General features: G+C 51.7%; 5 protein-coding genes across 5 annotated transcripts; 2 read left to right on the forward strand and 3 right to left on the reverse strand.

Annotated features, from left to right (window-relative positions):
- Positions 1–2,126: 2,126 nt before the first annotated feature.
- Positions 2,127–4,322, forward strand: N0V89_007142 (uncharacterized protein; the record flags this gene model as incomplete). Its single annotated transcript, XM_056215907.1, has 1 exon — positions 2,127–4,322. The coding sequence occupies one exon, from the start codon at positions 2,127–2,129 to the stop codon at positions 4,320–4,322; it is 2,196 nt and encodes a 731-aa protein (XP_056070154.1).
- Positions 4,323–5,011: 689 nt separating this feature from the next.
- N0V89_007143 (uncharacterized protein) lies at positions 5,012–6,241 on the reverse strand (the record flags this gene model as incomplete). Its single annotated transcript, XM_056215908.1, has 1 exon — positions 5,012–6,241. One exon carries the CDS (start codon positions 6,239–6,241, stop codon positions 5,012–5,014), a length of 1,230 nt encoding a protein of 409 aa, XP_056070155.1.
- A 453-nt stretch (positions 6,242–6,694) lies between these two features.
- N0V89_007144 (uncharacterized protein) lies at positions 6,695–8,445 on the reverse strand (the record flags this gene model as incomplete). Its single annotated transcript, XM_056215909.1, has 4 exons — positions 6,695–7,279; positions 7,330–7,491; positions 7,542–7,660; positions 7,761–8,445. The coding sequence occupies 4 exons, from the start codon at positions 8,443–8,445 to the stop codon at positions 6,695–6,697; spliced, it is 1,551 nt and encodes a 516-aa protein (XP_056070156.1).
- An 816-nt stretch (positions 8,446–9,261) lies between these two features.
- On the forward strand, positions 9,262–9,915 carry N0V89_007145 (uncharacterized protein; the record flags this gene model as incomplete). Its single annotated transcript, XM_056215910.1, has 1 exon — positions 9,262–9,915. The coding sequence occupies one exon, from the start codon at positions 9,262–9,264 to the stop codon at positions 9,913–9,915; it is 654 nt and encodes a 217-aa protein (XP_056070157.1).
- Positions 9,916–10,900: 985 nt separating this feature from the next.
- Positions 10,901–13,310, reverse strand: dpp4 (Dipeptidyl peptidase 4; the record flags this gene model as incomplete). Its single annotated transcript, XM_056215911.1, has 2 exons — positions 10,901–11,284; positions 11,337–13,310. 2 exons carry the CDS (start codon positions 13,308–13,310, stop codon positions 10,901–10,903), a joined length of 2,358 nt encoding a protein of 785 aa, XP_056070158.1.
- Between the last annotated feature and the right edge of the window lie 1,041 nt (positions 13,311–14,351).

Here is a 14,351-nt window from a genome sequence, read left to right on the forward strand (position 1 = left end):
TAGCTACCATGGGAACAGTCCGTTTGGAACCACGAGTAGTCCTTACAGCAACCCAGTCCCTTACAGCCATGGACACAGTCGTTCACTAGGCCGGCAAGCCGTGGACCCTATTCAGTACCAAGAAGTGCCACCGCCATGTAGCAGACCAAGATTAACACCTAGCTCCAGAAGGGCGTCTGACCAAGACGTGGTACTGCCATCAGTTGAGCGCGAGCCTGAAGCCCCTGCTCAAAAGCGGAAGAGCCTCCCGTACCATGCATACGAGGACTATCCGGCCACCGCACATGCGGACCATCCAGGACATACTTCCAAGCGGCTAAGATATGCACAAGATGTGCGGTCTCGTCATGAAATTTCCACTCTGAAATCTAACCAACCGCAACCAGTGTACAGCAGTGGAAGAGATGTGTATGAAATGGTTCGTCCACATGCAGCACCAGCTGATTATGTATACAATCCCGTGCCTCCTCGTCATTCGCCCATGCGCGACACGAGAGGTGCGTATCGCGAAGTTGTTGTTTCGCGATCACCCCGTGCTTATGGTCCTGGGTATGATAGGACTCCTCTACATGATAGGCGAGCTCTTCCAGCGATAGACCGCATTGCATTGAGTGGGCCAGCGACACGCTATGAGACCCGAGACAGTTCGTATATAAGGGATGGTGCCAGTAATGGCTACTATACAACACGTTGAGGTTTCGATATGAGTTTTTGGGAGGCATTTGGCGTTTGCATGGACGATACCCTTTTCCTTTTCTCAGTCGCATCTTAGCGTCGATTTTCGATTTCATGTTCCTCATGACTGCACGGCATCTCGTTTCATTTCGAGGCATTCCGGCGTCGGTTCCAATTGCTTCGCTCGTACCTTTCGTACGACCTCAAAGCATCGAAAAGGTTGCAGGAGGGTCCAGTCAGGCTGGATTTCACCGTGGAAAGGGAAGACTCGTTGTGCAGCCTGTCAGCTTGGAGGTCTACCCTTGCGAAGAAGGTGGAAGACTTGCGCTTGAATAATTGAGATCGTTCCTGAGGTTCTTCGATGAATTGGCGGACGAGCAATGCATATTGTGTTGCTATCGCTGAGGGTCGATAGTGCTCACAGAGGTCGATTAATCACTTCATGTACAATGTTCGAACACAGTTATTGTAATTACCAAATCAAGGTTCGCCTCATAGCTGATGCCTTACTTCCTTCGACAAGTTGAAGAAACCCATAATTTACTGAGCACTGCCGTCAGCCCCATAAGCCCATTTGCCTGATAGAGGTGTAATTTTTGTATTGCATTCGCCCGATAGTACAAGACGGGCGAGATGCGAAATGGGACGCATGGCGAGACGAAGAGATCCTTTCTCTTCAAACTGTCGCCACGAGTTACCAGTGAAGCCGTTGGAGCCAATGGCAGAGCTCCGGTTTAGCACAAGAGATTTCTGTGGGTCCCTTGTGCAGACGCACTGCCACAGATCTTGGTCATCTGTTCATGGCGCCACAGGGGCCAAGCTGAAGCCTGGGCTTGGCGTAGCGCGCGAATCCTGGGTAAAGCTTGTAACATGGACTGAATTCTGTCTGTTTTCAGGATCAATGTAAACAATCGTGCACAATACCCACAAGGAACCTCTGATGGACATAATAGCTCTCGAGATCGATGGTGCAGTCAACAAATCAAGGTTGGAACATGTCAATCATGTCATCGCGCCCGGATAACGTGCCGCAGGGTCTTGGCTATCCATAGAACTGGGAACCATTCGGGGCTAGTTGCAACCCTCATAAGCCCATCGTATCAAAACACAGGCTCTCTCCTCTTGACGCATTCCTTTCGCGCTGATCGCAGGCTCTGAGATTCAGCTGTGATCTACAGACGATAGCGCCCTCCACTTTCATCTTTCATCTTTCATTCTCTTTCCCCTCTCGCGCACAATCCTAGCTTCCAGACCGCAAGAGCTGCAATTGCGCTCAGCTTATAGACCCTCTAAGATTTAATGTGGGTATTCTTTGCGCGTGGTATCATGCGCGTTATTGCTATAGACTCGATGCGCATGCTGACTCTTGCACGCAGTAGATTTCCCACGTCACAAGCGAAGCTTTCCTCCCTCCACGAGTACTCCTTCAAACCACAATTGCAATCGCCGCAATGACCGAACACGTACACCCACACACGGATCCCAGCGGTGCGGAGGGTATCGGGCCCGGTCCGCAGCTCGTTAGCACCGCGCCTGGTCTGGAGGTCTTGGTCGGCCCGCTGCTCAACTATAGGCGCATGAGCAACGAAGCCGGAGCATCCACATGGCATGGCAGTGTCCTCGTCGTAACGAGGCCAGGACAAGATACCCCCGAGCTGACGCTGGCTCCCGGGGGCGCCGTCGATCCATCGCTAGAGAAAGCCTCCTTCACGGCGGGCGCCAACAGGTTTACCGCCGACAAGCTCTACGAAGACGTTGAAAAGGCATTCTGGCGCTTTCTGATCCATGTGCCGTTCCAACAATTCGAATCGCGCTGGCAGTACGACATCGAGGGACTCCACTACGAAGATGAATCCAAGCCAAGGAAGCCGCAGGCCTTCGTTGTGCCTTCTATTTCGCAGTCGATGCGCATTCTCTTCCACTCGTGCAATGGCTTCAGTGTTGGTACCGACGTGGAAGCATGGTCCGGACCTGCACTCTGGAACGATGTGCTGCGCATGCATGCCCAGAAGCCATTCCACGTTATGTTGGGTGGAGGAGATCAAATCTACAACGATGGGGTGCGCGTAGACGGTCCTTTGAAGCCTTGGACTGCCATTGCGAACCCGCACAAGAGACGCGAATTTCCCTTTGATGAAAAGATGCGCGCCGATTGCGATGAATACTACTTCAAAAACTATGTACGATGGTATGGGCAGGCACCGTTCTCCACTGCCAATGGCCAGATTGCGCAGGTCAACATATGGGATGACCATGACATTATCGATGGCTTCGGCTCGTACACAGATCGATTCATGCGCTGCGCCGTTTTCAGAGGAATTGGTGGTATAGCGCATAAGTACTATCTGCTATTCCAGCACCACATGGCACCGCCGAAGAGCACTTTCACCACGGATGCGCCGCAGACGACTACTGTCGGACGAGAAGGCACTGATATCGACCCTGAACAGCTCAAGAAGACGTTCGTGATGACGAACGACATCCAAGACCCGTCCTTCATTGTAGGCCAGAAGCCAGGTCCGTATGTCGAGGAACGCAGCCGCAGCATCTACGCACAGCTTGGAGCTCGCATAGCGTTTTGTGGTATTGATGCGCGTACCGAACGTACTCGGCATCAAATCAACTACCCAGAAACTTATAGCATGATCTTCGACCGACTGAACAAAGAGTTTGCGGCGAATAAAGAATTGAAGCATCTGGTCCTGCTACTGGGAGTACCGATCGCGTACCCGCGTCTTCAGTGGCTCGAAAACATCCTCGCATCCCCTATCATTGGTCCAATCAAGTTTTTGAACAAGCGATTCGGCTTTGCAGGTGGACTTTTCAACCAGTTTGACGGCAGTGTCGATCTGCTGGACGATTTGGATGACCACTACACTGCTCACCAACACAAACATGAGCGCCGCGACCTCATGCACATGCTCCAAAAGTTCTCCAAGCAACACGCTGCCCGCGTTACCATTCTGGGTGGTGACGTCCACCTCGCAGCCGTCGGCCGCTTCTACTCCAACCCCAAGCTCGGGATTCCCGCGGAGCAGGACTTCCGCTACATGCCCAATGTCGTCTCCTCGGCCATCACCAACAAGCCTCCGCCCCAGGCCGTTGCGAACTTGCTCGCCAAGCGCAACAAGATCCACCACCTGGATCACGACACTGACGAGACGCTCCTGGAGATCTTCGACCGCGACCCGCGGCCCGCCGACCAGGCCAACGGCCTGTCAAATGGGCAAGCGAACGGGGCCACAGACAGCGACATCGAGGTTAAGAAGAAGACGGCGGACACCAACCATGCGACCATGCCGTCGCGGAACTATGCAATCATCTGCGAATCCAATCCCTCCGTCACGGCTACTTCTTCGGCCGCTGCGCCGCAGCCTGAGGCCGTGCCTACGCCTGCCTCTAATGGCAACGCGCCGCAGCAGACGTCTGCGCCGGTTGATCGCAAGGCTAACACCCGGAAGCCAATGCACGTCGGCGAGCAGGGAGCTGGTACGGAGCATCCTGCTGCGAACGGCCTTGCAGCCACGGGGCTGTGCGGGAGATACGGACTGGACGTCTCGCTGAGAGTGGAGATTAGTCCAAGCGATCCCGAGGGACGTACCGATGGCTATGGGTTCAGTATTCCCGCATTAGAGGTGGCCGTGTAGTAAATCATTGATGTCGACTGCTGGCTGACAGATCTGTCGGGAGTGTATTGGAGGAGAGGGCAAAGGGGGTGGAGGTAATGTTAAGAAGCGGAATCGTGCGTTTTGGTTATACCCTATATGTCTAGTTTGTCTGTGCGTACTGTGCGGTTGGTTTTTTATGTAGTGTAATTACAGGAAGACAAAAGTGTCTTTGAACTGTGTTTCATCGCATGTGAATGGGGTTGAATGTGTTGAGTGCATCGAAATGAATTGATGTCATTGAGGTTCTGGGGGTGTGTTATTGAATGGCAATGCACCGTGACGAATTCGAAACTTTATCGACGATTACCACGACTCTTGAAACCACTGAAATCCAAGCACAGGATAGACACAAAAACAGAGATCCTGGCCATGTCAAAGTCCAAAATGTTTGAAGGCACATATGGCGCCTGTGGCGGTTGTGTGTACCGGAAGAGCACTATACCATCAACGCGTCGCGGATCACGATGCCTCACGGTCCCAGATACAGTACATGTACTTCATAGTGAGAGATTAGAAATGATTTACAAAACCATTGATTGATCATTATCATGCCATCAAGAAACATCTCGGATAAGAGTCTTTCGCCAGGGTTAGCCATCCCATGCAAATGCAATATAATACAAGTGTAAATCACCCATCAATCGCTTTTCCTCTCAATCCTCATCAATCTATTTCTTCGAGTCCTCCTTCGCCTTCTTGGCCAGATCCTCCGCCTCGTTGCTCTTCTTTTTGAGGATATCCGAGATCTCGCTCACAGCATCCTTGATTATTTTCTGCGCCTCGTCGCCGTGCTTCTCAGCAACCTCCTGCAGCTGGCTCAACTTGGGAATGATTTGGTCACCCCCAGGAATCTTATTAAGGTACTGATCCAGACCACCGAAGCCTGACTCCTTGGCCTTGCTCGCCGCGCTCTTGACGTACGACTCAAGGTCGCCAGTATCACCAGACTCGACAGCCGACTTGATCTTGTTGTATAATTCCTGGACATTGCCCGACTTCAACGCATCGGCATTCTGCTCAACAAGCTCCTTGACCTTGGGGTTCTTATCCAGGTACGGCTTCGCCTGCTCCATGCCCTTGTTGTATGCCTCGTCACCGAGCTGCTTGAGCTTGTCGACCTTCTCCTGCACAATCTTCTGAATCTTAGACACATTTTCCGCGCTCAGTCCAGTCTTCACAACGTCGCTAATCTGCTGCCACGTCCTGTCGACCTCCTTCTTAGCCTCAGGCCCATACTGGTCACCATACTCCTTCAGCTTGTCGATGTTGCCGCCAACCTTATCCTTGAGCTGAGGGTGGTTGTCTAGGATCTGCTGCGCCGAGTCGCCTGCGAGGTCGCCGATACGCCCGAGATGCTTGACGATGATGTCCCAGGCGCGCTTAGCCGTCAGGATCGAGATATCGCCGTTCTTGGCGACGCTTTGAAGCTCGGAATAGGCCTCGCGCACGATGTTGTCGACCTCGTCACCGTGCTTAGATCGGATGTCGTCGAGGTCCTTGAATGCAGCATCGATGTAGCCGCTTGCGCCGGGGATCAGGACGGCGTAGCTTTTAGCGGCATCGCGAAGCCAATTGAGTGCCTCGTTGGGCTCGGGGGTTGACTCTTTCAGCTTCTTGGTGCCGGCGGAAACGTAGTCTTTGGTTGTCTTTGTTGCGGCAAGCAGCTCCTTCGCCCCCGACTGGCGATACCAGACGTAGCCGATAGTAAGAGTAGCGAGGGATCCCGTGACGGCGCCAATTAATGCAGGCGAGGTACCTTGCGGGGCGCTCTGGCCTGCTGATGTGGACTGGAAGCGGGCATTCTGTACTCGGATGCGAGCAACGGGTGTGCGAGGGATGGGTCGGCGAGCTGCACGGCTCAAAGCACCGGCTTCTGAAGCTACGCGTTTTGAGATCATCGTAGAGGTAGTCGCAATACAAGACGTAGAGTAATTAAAGGTGATGAAATCGGGAAGTTGAGAGATAATGGAGTTGATCAATTGATGGGATTGGAGGTGTAGAGCAGAGGAAGCTGCCAGCCGAATGCTTTAATGGACTGTTCCGGCCTCGTCTTTTCCAAGCTCTCTTCGCGAACAATGACGTACCTATTACGGACAGCTTCGTGTGGGGAAGCAAAAGCCTCAGGCTAAACCGCGTTCGGCGATCGGTATGCAAGGTACCATATTGACAGCAGGCGATTGGACAGAATTTAAGCTGAACTGTTGATGGCCCGGATCTATGGAAATCATTGCAAGCTTCAAGCCCCATGACGTAGTTCGCACGTTGCAATGAAGCCATATGCATGCCAGGTTGCGAAGCTACGGATAGCCACGGCGAACTTACGTTGTCGCTGACACGCTTGTGACCTGCGCTCACACTGCGATGCGCCTGTTCACTACATTCCTCCTCACATAATATAATGCCAACCCAATAGCCCAAATGCCGAGTAGGATGCTAGCTTGTACCGGCGCAAACACAGCTCCGCGCACTACCACAAAGCCGCTAATGACTGCGAAGAGAATCGGTATCAAGATGAACGGCTTCACTGGGCGCTCCAACTCGGGCTCCTTGAAGCGCAATATGATCGCGCCCAGCACCGTGAGGAAGAAGAAAGCGTATTCGGCCAGTCCATTTAAGGTTAGGAGGATACGCATGTTGCCCAGAAGGATGTAGATAGCCGAGAGTCCGGTGTTGAGAATCAGCGAATTGATGGGGGACTCGCCTTTGTCCATGGCTTCACCAGTATGATCGCCTTCCGTACTGGATTTGGAGACTCTGAATGTTCCGATATGACCCACGGTGCCCAGAAGTTGAGGAATCCAGCCCTTGTTGGATGCTGCGACCGTCATGCGGCCGGCTACAAAGGAGTTGCCCAGTGCTGACCCGGCAATGACGAGGCAGATGAGGGCCGTTGCAAAATAGGCCACGCCTTTACCGAGGAAATGCGTCACGGCGGTCTTTAGGTGATTAGCACGATGAGCCTAGAAGACAGGACATTTCGACTCACCACAGCAGCAGCATCCGTCGTAGAGACCACTCTCCAGGGTAGCAGAACGTAGTAAACTGCATTCGCGGCGACATAGCAGACGATGATAGTTGGAATAGCAGTATTGATAGACAGTGGAAGCTGCTTTCGCGGGTTTCGAAGCTCAGCGGCGACATAGTTTGCCTGGGAAGCCACATTAGCGAGATACCCGGCAGCATCAAATGTGAACCTACTTTATCCCATCCCGAGTACGCCCATAGAGCACCATACAGCGCTGTGCTGTAGAATCCAAGACTCTGCCATGCACTCACACCCTTCCAGTCCAACGGACTTCCGTCAGGATTGACCGTGCCTAGACGCGCAGATACGAAGTCAGCTAAGTCATAAAAGTGGAGATGGTACGAAGTGTTCATGTCTAAGACAGACCGACTTCGTACCCGGGCATTGCGTACTCCTCGACTCGAACCAACTCTTCTCATGCCAGTCCCCACCCCCAAGGTCGTTGTGGCCAACTACGAACATGAAGACAGCCGTCAAACCCGCAACGATAAGTAAGAAAATCGTGAGAAGCTTGATAGCCACGAAGAAGCTACTCAACCGCGTGCTTGTCTTAGTACTAATCGAATTCGCCGTACTGACCACCACCAGAACCAACAACGACAATAGCTTATGCGTAATCGGCGGTTGGGGTTCATTGACGCCAAAGCTGGAGTAAATGCTCTCCACGAAGACGATGCTAAGGATGGCAAGCGTAGCAGGCATCGTTGCGACAATCCAACTCCAAGCTGCCATGTAGCCGAAGACCTCACCATAAATGTATGAGAGGTATGGCTGGATGCCGCCTTCGCCAGGAAACGCCGTGCCAAGCTCGGCCATGGTGAGTGCACCGGTCCATGCTAAGACGCCGCCTAGAAGCCAGATCAAAAGGGCAGCGCCTGGAGAAGGTACATTCGCATCAACAGGGCCGGGAGAAGAGAAAACGCCTGAGCCGATCACGATGCTGATAAGGAGCGCGAAGCCGTCAAGGGCGCCTAAACGGCGGGCGAAGGTACCTCTTGGTTGTGGGGCTTCACCCTCGGGAGGAATAATTGATGAATCTTCTTCCTGTAGAAGAGGCGTCTGTTCTGTTGACGCCATTTGGAGCTGTGATGGTGGTAATGGGGTTGGAAGAGTCACTTGATTGCGTGCTTAGACGAGGTTAAATGCGATCGGAGATGGTTCGGATCTCGGTGGGCCCGCCATTTCTACCCACCTTCGAGCGAAGTACCCGCCAATATCCTCTACCTTACTGAACACATTCCATAATATATTTCTAAGGCTTCCAGTAAGTGGATGATATATTCGCGGCCATTGTGCTTATTGGTTTAGTTTACCTAGTTCGCATGAAGATGTGATCGCGCCAACCGTCTTAGAGGCAATGGCTTAGCAAGAAAGATTCTGACAGCCGTTGGGGCGTAGTATAAGTCGGAGAGCATGATCTGATCTCAGCCCTCTTCGGCGTCGCTGTCACCTTGGCAGCTGGTAGAAGTAGCCCAGGACAAAACTTCGTCAAGCGTGGAGCGTTACAATGCGGCTGAGGCTCGCATCCCCGACCTGCACCGCCATGACTCGGACCGGAATCAAGCCGTTGAAGGAATGCATGGCCGAACATAGCAGAACAAATTGCTACAGGTGGATTGACACGCACGCAGGTCCCGGTGCGATGCAGTCGACGACGTTCAGCTTCATGAACACTCAGCCAGCCTCACGTGCATAACGCCTCAATTCAGCTGAGCTGTTCGGCGAGTTTGATACTCAGCGACCGACTTCTTGGACGCTGAGATGTATAAAGCGATCAAGCGACCCCAGATTTATCATATCCGTCCACTAAGCAATCCCAAAATCTAGTGCAACATCTATTCCTCATACGACTCTAATTATCCACCATAGCATCGTCATTACTCCATCAGCATCATGCACTTCCTCAAACTCAGTCAAGTCCTTCTTGCCTTTTCTTCTCTCCCACTTGGCCTCTGCCTCACTAAACGCACTGCGCAAGTCAAGATTCGCAATGATACACCCGACCCCATCACCGCCGCCGCCATCTCGCACAAGTATAGCGACGTCTACAAAAACCAGCTAGACTTTGACACTATCGCATCAGGCAAGACATCCGCCGACGCTCTGACCGTTGAATACAACACTGGCGCATTCACCACCGGCCGCGACTGGTGGCTGATCACCTACCACCGCGAGCGCGCTGACGCTGAGCGCAAAAACGAACTCAAAATGTGGTACTCGGACCCCTCGAACTTCCGCAGCATTATCGACACGCTAGAAAAAGCTGCACCGGCGATCATCAAGACTGCGATCAATGTGGCCAAGGGATCGAATCCGGCGTACCTTCCTGCGGCAAAAGCGGCGCAAATTGTGGCGAAGCAGATGAACAAGCTCTTGTTCAATAGTGAGTCTACGGCGGGCTTCAAGCAGCATATTCTGCGGAGCGAGGATGAAAGAAAGGTGACGATAATCACGATTCATGGAGATAACACGATTTCGTTTCAGTCGGAGTCGGGGAATTCAAAAACAGTCACTTCGACTAAGTGGATTGCTGCTGAGCATGCTTGAGTGTAGCAGATGAGTGGAGGTCAGCCCCTACGTGTGCGCTAGACGTAGATTGGAAACGAGAATTAAGACACTGTAGACATTTGTGAACATGTTCAATGGTCGATGGTGTTTCGAATGATAGACGAACAAGATGGCTCAGGACTTGACAGAGCAACAGATTGACGAATTTATTCCGATAGAATGTATAGGCCGTTGTAATACTTGTGTGGGTTGTAGCACCCTGTGTTTGTAGAAGACCAGACGATAAAAGCCCCAGATGACGATAAATTACGATCGATGTATCAACCAGTTGCCGATATGGTAAGTTGACCCCGAGGCCTCTGTCGGAATACTAGTCAATCCATAAAGACTAGCGTATGCTCCTGATCAGTACCCTGGCTCTCCTTGCTTCTTTACTCTTTATTCTCCTCAACTACTCCCATAAACGAATTTTCATCAACCTCTTCCACCAACTGCTCGCCTACCACACTTCAAGTGTCTCGCGAGATTCAACCACCTTGTCCTTGCCGGCATCGGCTGCTTGTGGTCTCTCAAGCCTGTGGATATCCTGTATGCAGACTCGAATAAGACGTGGCGGATATAAGGTTTTGAAGCAAAACACCAAGCCGTGATGAGGCTGTTCTGAATCATCCGTATGATATGGAACATGGGCGTTGATATAAGCGGTGCAATAGAGCCGTTAGAAGAGATGTAAGAGTGTGAACTTAATAATTCATTTTCTTGGGTGGGGACGGTAGATTCCAAAAAAAAGGTTACTAGTGAGAGCTTGTCAGCACATCTTGCAGGTAAGAACTGCTCAGAAAACACAGTTCCGACAACCAATTGTGTAGAGTGTCGCAAGCACGCAAAGCCCATCTGTTTTTCTATGATCAGCTGATACGGATGAGCAAACGAAGGCATCCTCGTCACGCCTTCTGGCAGTTAGTTCAAAAGAGAGCGCGGACTGTAAATAATAAGTGATTGCATGCGCGAACTACTACCGGTCTTAGACCTGTACCCTAGCCTCCATTCCCCAACTTCTCTTGCTCCACTGGTGCTCGCTCTTCAAGTTGCCCACCCTCTTCTTCTCCTCAAATACCTTCTTGCTCAGCTGTCTGTACAAGAACTTCCCATTGTTATGATAGTTGATGCTGTGGTCGCTATCCGTGAACCACGTGTTTTGCATCTTTTCAGGTGTGACTTGGTCACCCATCAAGAGATCCGTCAGTGCTGCAGAGTTCTGGAAGTGCACGTTATCATCACCGGTACCATGCTGGATGAGGAAACCACCAGCGATTTTCTTGAAGCCAGTAGAGTCGTGTACGCGTGACTTATTGTAGCCCTCGGCATTGAGGGCTGGTGTTTTCATGTAGCGCTCTGTGTAGATGGACTAGTGGTGACGATTAGCAAAGAAACTTATCGTATGCTTTCAAAACACTCACATCATAGAAGCGCCAGTCTGAGACTGGTGCTGTGATCATGGCAAACGAAATGATAGGATCGCCGACTTCGACGACCTTGGAAGAAAGGTATCCACCATACGACCATCCCCAGATACCAATGTGGTCGCTGTCGACAAAGTCGTAGTTCTCTGACAACCACTTCGCAGCCCATACCTGGTCCTGCGCTTCCAGATCACCTAGGTTGGAGGTCACGGAAGCGCGAAATTCACGTCCCTTGTACCCAGTTCCGCGGTTGTCGACTGTGAATGTGATGTACTCCAGCTCGGGGTCAGAGGCCACATACGCTTTCCAGTTGAGCGCGATAAAATCCTTGTGAACTTCCTGCGCATTTGGGCCACCATAGGGAATGAGAAGCGCAGGGTACTTCTTGCTAGGGTCGAAGTTGGGGGGCAAACGTAGCATCGCGTTCAGCGTGACTCCAGAGGGGTGCGGAAGCTCCAGATAAGTGATATTGGGCAGCGCATACGACTGTAGAGTGGCGTAAAGCTCCTTATTGTCGACAATAGTGCGAAGAGGTTTAGTTGAGTTCAACGAATACAGCTCCTGGTAGGGCACGTCTGGACCAGAGTATCGGAGTACATAATATGAGCCGCCGGAAGAGAAAGAGGCTGTCCAGAATGCGACTTCCGTGTCATCAACCAGCGCTGTCTTCTTCCCCGTTACGTAATTGACCGAGTAGAGATGACTTTCGGTGCTGTGGTGCTCAGTCGACGTAAAGTAGATCACATTGCGCTTCGAATCGATTTTGAGAATGCTGCGTACTTCCCAATCTCCGGAAGTGAGCGCAATCTTCTCACCACCGCCGATAGGGAACAGATACAGATGGTTCCAATTCGTCTCATCGGACAAGTCGATATAGTACTCCGCTGAGGTGTTCCCGTACGTTGCGTTGGAGCTAGAGAGCGGACCAACGTAGGAAATTGCTAGGTAGTTCTCCAGCCAACCGTCGGATCCATCGCGTTCACGAACCAGTTTTGACGAGTACGAAGGCACATCAACGACCACTAGCTTTTCCTGGTCTTGCACTCGGTTATAGGCACGGTATAGCACCTTGCCGTGATCTTCCGTTAACCAAGCTACTTCTCCGAGCACTAGATCGTCTTCCGGCCATACGTCGATAGCCACGTTCGTTACTTTGAGTGCCGCTACATCGAGAACATTGAAGCCTACAGTCGGGTTTTTGGCACCAACTTTGGGATATCGCAGCTCCAATTCGCGAGGATACGACGGCGCAACTGCTTCACTATCCATGTAATATGGGACGCGGAACGTTTCCACACCTGTTTCATTGAACGTCAAGAAAGCGATGTACTTCCCATCTGGTGACCACCAAAGAGAGTAGCGATCGCCAAAGACTTCCTCCTCGTATACCCAGTCAGGCACAGCATTGAACCAATCCGGGCCGCCATCCTCAGTAATACGGGAAATTGTACCGTTTTCCCAGATATAGAGGTCGTTTCCTTGAACAAACGCGATTTGGGAAGAAGACGCGGGATTGAACTCCGCATATTGAATGTCTCCACTGGAGCCAGGAACAAGCGACTGCACCTCTCCGGATTCCACATCTTGGACCAAGTAGTCGGCAAAGTAGGAATGACGATATTGCTTAGTATAGTTGACAGACCAAAGCACATGACTTGCATCGGGCGAAATTGAGTAGTCCCAGTAGTCGGCGGGGACTTTATCTGCGGAGAGGAAGGTCGTCGATTCTCCAGTAGCAATGTTCTCGAAGATAAAGGAGCCATCATCGCCGGTATAGATATAGTCGCCATCTTCGCCGGTGCTGATCCATGCGAGAGATCTGGTCTGAGCTGTCAGAGGTCCGGGGTTTAGCGTCGTGATGTTGAAAGACAAGCGATTCGTGCCATTACCGAGAGGCTGATGTGGCACACGCGGAGGCTCGATTGCCTGAATGAGCGGGAACACCGCTGCTAAAAGGATGGTTGACCTCATGGCGATTAAGAATTACGCGTTACGTCGAAGAACTCCTCACACAGTAGTCGCCTTTTCCGGGATGCTACAATAACGCCACCGCCGTGTAGCCGACAAGCTTGTCACCCTGCAAACGAATGCCTGGCGAGGAGAGGAGAGAACGCGATGAAAGAGCGATCCGACAGATGGTGGATGGCTGGCATCATACGATGAGAACATCACCGTTTTAAATGTCCCTCACGATGCTGTTTGATTGCGATTCGCACCTGCATATGAACTGCCCAATCGGGCAGGAGGTTAAGGTTGTCCAAGAGAGCGGCATCCTCGCCAAGAGGCCCTTGAGAGTCCATTAACCCGGTCAGGTTGCGCAATTGAGGAAGGCGAAGGCGCTGGTGGCAGGAATACGTGATGCAGGAACATTGTCCATCTCGGGACGGGATAGATTGCGATAACGTTGGCCAGTGTCGCGTCAACAGGCGGGAGGAGATGGTTACAAGAAATTGTGGGCCGACAGCAGCTTACTTCAGCTCCAGCACCCACATACACGTGATTTTCGATGGTCCGCGGACCGAGACTTTCCCATTCTTCGAGATTCTCAACATGTATGTTCCAGTTTCTGGATGTGCGATGGATACAAATGGGTTGACCAGGAGACGCTGACTAAATGTGAAAGTACCATAACGTCATACATTAAGACAGTTCTCAACTGCCTGCTAGTTGCCCTTCAAATGTACACCCATGACGGACGCCTACTACTCGCTCACATACGATGCCGCCAGAGGCTGTTGAACTCGGATCAAGATCATACGATAACCAGCCAGCCCATGGGCTAGCGCATGTCGATTTCGAGGCCGATTCCTGACATTTTGGACTATAGCGCGTAATATGTGGCAACTGCGTCTGAAAGAACAAGAGAATCAGAGCAAGCAGTATCAGATTGGACTGCCGCACACTTACTCTAATACAATATTTTCAGGCATAAGTATTACCCACTGAGGGTCACTGGTTGCATCTGGACGTCAAAAACGCGTTGGCACCCAGTTTCCGTTTGCGTCTTTGCAC

This window comes from Didymosphaeria variabile, assembly GCF_027946475.1.
Source record: "Didymosphaeria variabile strain IMI 356815 chromosome Unknown scaffold_5, whole genome shotgun sequence".
In the NCBI taxonomy this organism is placed as follows: domain Eukaryota; kingdom Fungi; phylum Ascomycota; class Dothideomycetes; order Pleosporales; family Didymosphaeriaceae; genus Didymosphaeria; species Didymosphaeria variabile.